The 8712-nt window shown below is 52.1% G+C and overlaps 1 protein-coding gene across 1 annotated transcript in view; it reads left to right on the top strand.

Annotated features, from left to right (window-relative positions):
* RGP1 (RGP1 retrograde golgi transport homolog (S. cerevisiae)) overlaps positions 1 to 8712 on the top strand; it is an 11533-nt gene that overhangs the window by 2605 nt on the left and 216 nt on the right. The window contains 7 exon segments of the mRNA XM_010008785.1: positions 3085 to 3221; positions 3570 to 3653; positions 7199 to 7348; positions 7428 to 7574; positions 7958 to 8085; positions 8322 to 8401; positions 8403 to 8545. Coding sequence (XP_010007087.1) covers positions 3085 to 3221; positions 3570 to 3653; positions 7199 to 7348; positions 7428 to 7574; positions 7958 to 8085; positions 8322 to 8401; positions 8403 to 8545 — 869 coding nt within the window.

Below are 8712 nucleotides of genomic sequence, written 5' to 3' on the forward strand. Positions count from 1 at the left end.
GTATGGCAGCCTGTGCCAGTGGGTTTTCCGTGCCTCACGTGGCAGAGCTGGCTGGGTTTCTCCAGAGGGAGCAACCTTCGATCCTTCCTGATCCTTCTTTTTCGTTGGAAAAGACCTCTAAGATCATCAAGTCCAACTTGGCAGTCTAATCAGCACTGCCAAGGCCACCACTAAACCACGTTGCCAAGTACCATATCTTCGTATCTTTTAAACACCTCCAGGCATAGTGACTCCACCACTTCCTTGGGCAGCCTGCTCCGGGTGCCTGACAACCCTTTCAGGGAAGACATTTTTCCTAATATGCAATCTAGACCTCCCCTGGCACAGCTTCAGGCCATTTCCTCTTGTTCTGGTGCTTGTAACTTGGAAGAGACCAGCCCCCACCTTGCTACCACCTCCTTTTCAGGAGTTGCAGGGAAGAGTAAGGTTTCCCCTCAGCCTTCTTTTCTCCAGACTAAACAATCCCAGCTCCCTCAGATGCTCCTTGTAAGGCTGTAGTTTTCTGGCAGGGTTGTGGGACAATGGTGCCAGCTCAGCCACAGGTGACTTCCCTGCCCCAGGTGCTCCCTTACATGTGCTTCGCACCATCGCTATTTCAGGGCTGAAACTGGGGTAATTATGCTGGTTTTCTGCCCCCAAGAAAGGGGGCAGAAAGAAAGTATGCAGTTAGAGATGCTCTTAACTGCCCCTCAGGTGAGCCCTCTGCTCCAAAAATGAAGCCAAACTGGCTGTCAGAGTGGGATGTCTAGTTACACCAGGCTGACAGTCTCAGAGAGCAAGATCCAGCCAGTGTCATTATTTCCTATGTTGATGGAAGCAGCTTTCTCCCTCCAGCACTGCCCTGATACACCAGTGTGTTCCTGGCCTCCAGACCTGGCAACCAGAAGGGTGAGCATTGCCCAGAGTCAGGCAGGGTCAGCATTCTGTGGCAGTGTTTTTTGCAGCCCAGCCCTGGAGTGCTACGTTTCCCCTTATCATGACTGTGCATGAAATAGGTGTTGAGGAGACGTGAGAAGATGGGGAGCTTCCTGTGTTGGCTCACAGTCCATAAGAAGTCAGCCAAAGACTCCATGTCCACTGAGTGTGTGGCCTTGTCAGAGTCTCCAGGGGGTGGAGGGTGCTTTCCCATCTTCAGCCCTTCCTGGGAAGTGTCTGTTCCCAGCCTTGTCAAGTTCAGCACCTTTTTGTCACTAGTACACATTTGACACAATTATTCTGGTGGACCCACTTCCACTGAAGGTGTAGGTCTTCTTTGTTCATCGCCTTCCTTAACTTTCCATTTTCTCATCCTGGTTTCCTTTGCTTGCTGAAATCAGTTTTCAAATTCACCTGTGGTGTAAGGAGCTAGCTTCCCAGAGTTTTGTCTTGTGTGGGGTTAGTGCTTCTTTTCTCAATTCCAAAACACATAGAGCTTAACAGGTATCAGGTGGTGCAGTTTTTGGAGGTCCTTAATACAAAGAAACACAAAACTGTTGGAAAGGGGAAGGTTTTTAAAATAAAAAAGAAGATGACCAAACTGACAAGACCTGACTAAGCTGTAGGAGTGGCAACACCACCTAGATCGATGGTTTGGAAATTGAAGCTGTGGGTTGCATCAAGGCAGGAGGCAGATCAAAGCTCAGTCACAGTAACAGGCACATAGTCCAGCTGGGGACTAGCCACTTTCAGGGCTAGCAAGCACTGTGGCATGGGTGGGGGAACTGAAAGGGACATGTGTCAAGCATAGGAGCAGAACTGAAAGACAGTAAATGGCAGAGGGCGAGTTTGATTGTGATGTACAAAGTGTACAAGAAACAAAGCTGCCCAAAGGAAGAGCTTCTGCGTGGAGAGTGGCCTTTGTGAGCTACAGGAGTTGTAGGGGGAGGCAAGAGAGGAGAGAAGGGACCTCAGCACCAGTGCAGGATCCTTCTGTGCCCTGCCAGCTGGACAAGCCAGATCTACTAGTAGGAAGGCATGTGCAAATATCGTTTGGGTGTCTGGTAAAAAAACCCAAACAACTAAAAGGAAACAATCCAGTGGCCTGTTGTTGGGCAATACTGAAAATAGATGGGGAACTGGAAAAAAAAAAAAAAAGACCACATTCAAAATAAGGTGTTTGAAGGTATGTAATCATGCTAAGCTTATAATAAAATCAGTAAACATTGTCTCTTAAGTAAGGACATTTCACTGTTTCCTTATAGCAGATACCTTATTGACAGAAAACCTTACAGCAGCCCTTATGGAAAAGCTGTGCTTGATACTTTTGAAGATACAGGATTACAGCTGTGGGGCTAGAGGTAACTGGGTAGAGTAAGCAACCCGTGTTTGGGTGAAGGCAGCAGCCACACACAAAGATCAAACAGCGCAGTATTAGTCAGCTGAAATGAATGCAGCACGCCTTTTTTTGCTGGTTTGTCTAGACATTTAACTGCTCTGATGTGTCACATCAAGAGATTCCCAAGCCACAATCCCCGTGTGCCACCTAAAACTCTGGGGTAGGTGCTGGTCAGATCATGATGCTAGAAAACACGAGAGGAACCATACGGTGGCTAAATTAATGAGACCACTATTGGAATGAGAATAGGTTATTGTTTTGGAAGCTGAATGGTGTCATGCCATGGGAAATGCCCCATGGAATAAGGCCATAGCAGAGTCCAAACCATGAGACTGTTTTTCATACTGGAAGCAACCAATTCTTGTGGCTGTACAGCGAGGGGCCAGAACGGCACTGTTGACTCCCCTGTAGCTGTCAGTGAATCCCTTGCATCATGAGGAGAAAATAAGCCCTTATGAAGGATCCAGACGTGTACTTTCCTGTTCTGCCATAAGCAGAAGCTGACATTCTTGAGGGGAACAGTTCTGTGGGGAGGGAGCACACCTGTGCCTTGTCTGCCCTGAGGAGTGTCGAGCTGGGGGGCAGCCAGGTGCAGTGAGGCAGCTGAACCCAGGCTGCAGGTACTTGTTGCTTTTGGGTCTGCCCACTTCCCTGATGGTTGTGTGAGGGACCCTGGAGGTGCCTCAGAGCCATGCTCAGCATGTCCCCTCACACTTGCTGTAATCCAGGTTTAAAGCATAGACCCAGGTGTTGCTTTTCTTCACCCCCAGTGAGATGCTGGCGTGGGCCAGCGCCCAGATCCACTGCCAGTTTCATGCCAGTGAGAACCGGGTAGTGCTCCCTCCCTCCGATGGCAGCAAGCACGACGTGCAGGCAGAGAACGAGACCGTCTTCGTCCCCAACAGAGGTGAGTGCTACCCCTGCAACCCCAGGTAGGCAGAGCACAGCAGGCAGCAGTCACGCAAATTGTGTTGTGTGTCTGGGTGGCAGCACATGTGGAAGTGAGCGGGAAGTCCCTGCTGCTTTCCTTGTGGGATTCCCTGGAGATACCTGCTGCAGAAACTTGTTAATACTGAGATCAAAGTGACACTAGCTTGGAGCAAAATGTGAGGGTTGTCTGTCCAGCTGCTCTGAGAATGTCTCATGGTCTGACCAGGGCATGAGATATTTCCTCCTCAGCCTCTTCTCTTCCCCTGGCTGCCCTGGGCACTGCTAAAGGCTGGTCAGCATTCATGTGTTTTTTCTTCTCTTGCAGGAGAGCGGGGCCAGTGTATCCTGTCCACCCCACCAAAGATTCTCTTCTGTGATTTGCGACTGGATCCTGGGGAGTCGAAGTCCTGTGAGTCCCGTCTTCTCTTCCCCAGCTCAGAGAACTCACCTCTGGGTTTCCCCACTCTAAAGCTGCTTTGCAGACCTGAGTGCTGCCAGACCTGAGTGCTGGTGGCAGGCAAGGTGCTTTTCTGGGACTGTGACTGCTAAGGACCTGCTGCATTGTCCAGAGCCTGTTCTCCACCATATGAGGGCTGCATTCTGCAGTGTGCCCTGCAGCCCTGCCCCTGACTTGTGTCCTTTGCTGTAGGTCCCTTGTGTAGCTGTGAGGCACAAAATGTTTTGAAATACCTGGCTGCAGCCAAAGGAATGGTTACACAGACCTGCATTTCCCTGCCTTTATTTCTTCAGCCACACTGGAGGATTCTTGGGATTTAGGCTTATTTCCTTCTGAAGGTCCATGCTTCCTTCTCAGGTTGTGGCTGTCCGGGAGATCAGAGTCTTCTGCCTGTTTTCCTGCTGTAGAAGTGAGCACTTCTCATCTTCTCTGTGCAAATGTCTCCATGTCTCCAAAGCCTTCAGGTGGTGTCAGATGGTGTCACTGAAAGTGATTCCTCTTCAAGCTCTCCTTCATCACGACTTTCCCTTTTGCTGTTCAGAGAAATTTTAATTGTTTTCGCAAGGAATTTGCAGCAACTCATTTTCCTTGTTCCAGATAGCTTCTTCTACCTGAGTACATGGTGACAGCTGTGGAAGCACAAGTGTGTGCTGATGTCTCTGGGTTGGTGGCTGCGTGACCCAACCTGTTGATTCATGTGGGACCTGCTTTGCATTCCAGCAGCCCATGGTCTGGTGGCAGCTCGGTGTTAGGCATTGCAGGCTGCACGTGGACAGCTTCCTCGGGTTGTCGTAGGCATCTGCTGCTAACCTCTGGTGGAGACCTCTCCAAGGAGAGCAGAGCAGCAGTGCCGGTCATGGAGGGAGCTCAGCTTGAGCCTCAAGGTGTGGGGAGGAGAGAGCAGAGCTGCCAGTGAGACCAAGGAGTCACAGGCTGTGATGTGCTGGCTTTGAAGCTGGAATCTCCTGCCTTTCTAGGCTTGGAGGAGAAGGCGGACATGGCAACACCAACCTGGTTTGGCTTGGTGGTTAGCAGGGTGGGGCAGTGTCTCCTTAACTACACCACCTGTCATTTGAGCACATTTGGTTATTTGCTCACTATTATACAGTGGCATGTGGGGAAAAGGAGCTGGCCCCTTTGCCTTCTGACAGTAGCTGTGCCAGGCATGAGGCAGAGGCAGAAATCTCAGCTGGCCTGAGACTCGCCTGCATTCTCTTGCACTCCTTACTGCTGGCAGGTGTGGTGCTGGAAGCTCCCCTTCCCTGGGAGCAGGGAGAAAACCCTTTTCCTAAAGGTTTCAGGCAGGCTCTGGGAGAGCAGACCAGTGACTACAGCGCAACCTCCAGGTGGCTGGGATGGATTGAGAGGATTTTCTTCTTTCCGGGCTTTGCAGGCAGAAGCTGCTCGGCCCCCAGCTAAGCTAGCGACAGCCTGCCCTTCCCAGTGGTGGTGTGTGTGTGTGTGTCTGCTCTGCCACTGGGTGACACTGGCACAAGCAGCCTGTGCCTGCTGAAATGCTCGTATCGCAGCCCCGGCTCTGCCAGGCTGCTCACAGGGGTCCTGTCGGCGTGCAGTGCTGCTCCTCCCACACGACACAGCAGCTGGCACACTGACAGATCATTCCCGGGGGCCCCTGCCAGCGCCATGGAGGCAGAGTTAAGGCTGTGTGGGTGTGTATCTTAATTCTTCATTTCCTGTTTTTCAGAAGTTTTGAGTTTTGCTGCACGGTTTGGAAAGGCAAAAAAACCCCCAAACCCAAGCCCCAAGAAATCTTAATTCTGCTTCAGCAAAGTACTGTGTTATTAATCGGCAGCCAGAACTGGCATGTGGAGCTGAGGTTGTGTCAGGCTGCCTTGTTTTCAGTTGCTGACCAGCCTATTCCCCAGTATCTTTGCCTCCTTATGGTGCCTATATGCTGAAGCTGACTCACCTCCTATTCTCCTGACACACTGCCCAGACTTGGCTCTTTAAGTTTGTCACCATAAAACATTTTCTGAAGCCATCAAGTAATTTCTGTGGCTGTTTCTGCCTTCTCTCTGGTTTTGTAATACCTTTAAATATTTGGTAGATCACAGAGAAGAGAGGAAATGGGATCAGCCTGGCCACAGGCCAGGAGCCCAGCCAGAGGGTACAGCGGGTGGGCAAGGAAGGCATCCGTAGCACCAGGAATGTGCTTCCTTCTGCGATATGCACGGAAGCTGGGTCTTCCTGAGTCTCAGCATTCCTGTGCCAGGTAGCCAGCCACCCATCCCCCTGGGATGGTAGTGGTCTTTGCTTAGGTTATCAGAGTATCCTCCCTGGGTGTGAAGGTCTTCATGAGCACTCTAGTTAGACCTGGTACAGGGCGTTACAGCAGTGGGCTTCCTTCCTTGGAAATACGTGATTTTCCTCCCTGTCAGGACAGTTCTCAGCTTTATTTGCACCCTGGTCCAGGCAGACAGCCTTGTGTTTTAAGGTGTGACAGCCTGTGGACACTACTCACCGAGCATGGGCTTTCTTTCTTCCTTCGGGATCTGTTATTTTAAATTCTAGAGGTTACATTTAAAATGTAATCCTATCTTTTAATCTAAGCCTCGATGTTTAGGATGTGCCAGACACGGGAAAGGATCTGGTTTCCCAGCAGGATGCTGCCCTTCCTCTGGCAGGGTGTATCTGCGTCATGGTGGGCAAGCCAGAGAGGTGGAGACTTTCCACAGTTCACTGTTTGCGCCTTTCTTCTTAACACAGCGTGTGGTTTGGGAAAGCTGCAGAAGTGTTCACATTGTGTTGAGAAGTGTCAGGGTTTGTGTGGTAGCCAAGGGGCTTGCGAGAGGGCTGGTTGTGGTGTAAAGCCAGGCCCTGGCACCTCTGAGATCTTAAGATTCAGAGGCTTTGTGGTCTTAAGTCATCAGTCTGTCAAGGGAGATATGCCACAGGTTGTTGTGAAGGTCTCTTAATTGTTTCTTGGCCATTGAGACACGGTACTTCAGAGAAAAACACAGGAAGACACTCGTTTTTGTTGCTGAGTTTGGAGTTTGTGTGAAATCAAGCGTGAAAGGAGGCATGAGATACTGATCGGCACCTCTCAGCCCCATGGGGCAGAGCCCTGGGGAAGCAGCAGTGTGTGACTGCGCCCACGAAGGCAGCGTCCCAAGGAAGCGTGCAGAGGCAAATTCGGGTTGAACTCGTGATGTGTAAGTTTAGCTCTCATGTGTTTGTGTTCCTGGATTTCACGTCTTCCACATTCTTTTGAGGCAGAGTTAGTGTGTGTGGTTGTATGTGCTGGAAGCGATGTCTGGATGATGGCGCGTGTGGTGTGAGGAGCAGTGCGGTGGAGCAGGGAAGCTGGGGCTGAGCTGGGCCTGCTGTGGGAAAGAGGAAATGGCAGAAAGCACCAGGCAGTGGCCCTTACTCAGCCCTGCTGTTTGCCCTAACCCTTGGTGCAGGGAACCTGCGAGCCACAGCTCCAGGGGCTTCCTTTGGGCCTTGGAAAGCAGTCTTTCCTGTGCTCCTTGCAGACTCGTACTGCGAGACACTGTCCATAGACGGCCCTCCCTCGTTCCGGGGGCAGTCGGTGAAGTACGTGTACAAGCTGACCATCGGCTGCCAGCGCGTCAACTCCCCCATCAAGCTCCTGCGGGTCCCCTTCCGCGTCCTCGTGCTGCACGGTAAGGCCACATGCTGCCCTCCCTGCAGGCACAGGCCTGGTGGCATCCTGCCCTGCTGATGTTCTCCCCCTCTTCCCAGGGCTCAAGGATTACCAGTTCCCTCAGGATGAGGCTGTTGCGCCCTCAAACCCCTTCTTGGAGGAAGAGGAGGGCTTGAAGAAGGACTCTCGCTTGGCAGATGTGGCAACAGAACTGCTCATGGTGGCCACCTCCCGACGCAGCCTGCGTAGGTCCTATTCTCTGCTTGAACCTGCTGTCCTAACCTTGGCCATGAAGCACAGTTCAGGGCTTGCTGCAAAAATCTAGCTGGAAAAGCAGAGCTCTGACTGTGGCTGTGGAGCAGCTCCATCAGGGCTTTCTTGGGTCAGAGTTTCCCACGGGGTCCCTCCTGCCAGTCTCAGGCTCTTCCTTATTTTTCCAGAGACCCTCTCCCTAACGTATCACAGCCAGCATGGTTTTGCTCTGGGTCAGGTCAGAGCTCACTGCAGGTGTTTCCTTCACAGCCAAGCAGCAAGTCTCCACTGCTGGGCTCTGTGTTTAACCCAGAGCTCTGTATGGAGTAGAGCCTCATCTTGCCACAATCCTTTTCCCTCTCTTCTTATTCCACAGACCTGTATAACATCAGCAACACACGTGGGAAGGTGGGGACATTCTGCATCTTTAAGACTGTGTATAAGATTGGAGAGGATGTCATTGGTACCTTTAACTTCTCTGAAGGAGACATCCCATGTCTGCAGGTCAGTCCTGGCTTTGAGGTCACGGTGGGGCAAAGCAGGGGTTTGGGGTGAGGGAAGGGACTGGGGTGGCACTAGATGGCTGTGGGGTTTCTAGTGGGACGCAGCTGGTGTCTCTTTGGTGGGTGAGTTGGGGAAGGGCTCCAGTTCTGAGCTCATTTGTGAGTCAGAGGCCGCAGAGCTTTGTGCTGGGGCTGTGTGAGGCTGTGAGACCGAGCACCCTGCCTGTTGCCCTGCAGTTCTCTGTGAGCCTGCAGACGGAGGAGAGCATCCAGGAGGAGTTCCAGCGCCGGCGGGGGCAGCCCGGCCACTTTACGACGCCAGGAGTCCTGCCTGCACACAGCCCAGAGCAGCTTCAGCCTGCCCATCCCACTCAGCTCCACCCCAGGATTCACCACCAACATCGGTTAGTGGCCACCAGGGAAGGGACTCACCTCTGCTAGACTCCCCAGGAGGACTCCATGTCCCTAGCCCTGTCCCCTTGCTCAGCAGGGCTGTGTCCTGTGGGAGGGAACTGGCCCATGTGAGTGGGCTTATTTGCATGTCCCCTTGCTAGAACAGCCAGTCCTGAGACATCTGCTGTCCCTGTCCCTTGTGGTGTCGGCTGCTTGCTTGTCTCTTTCCCCCCAG

This window comes from Chaetura pelagica, unplaced genomic scaffold (assembly GCF_000747805.2).
Source record: "Chaetura pelagica isolate M959 unplaced genomic scaffold, ChaPel_1.0 scaffold31, whole genome shotgun sequence".
Taxonomy (NCBI): domain Eukaryota; kingdom Metazoa; phylum Chordata; class Aves; order Apodiformes; family Apodidae; genus Chaetura; species Chaetura pelagica.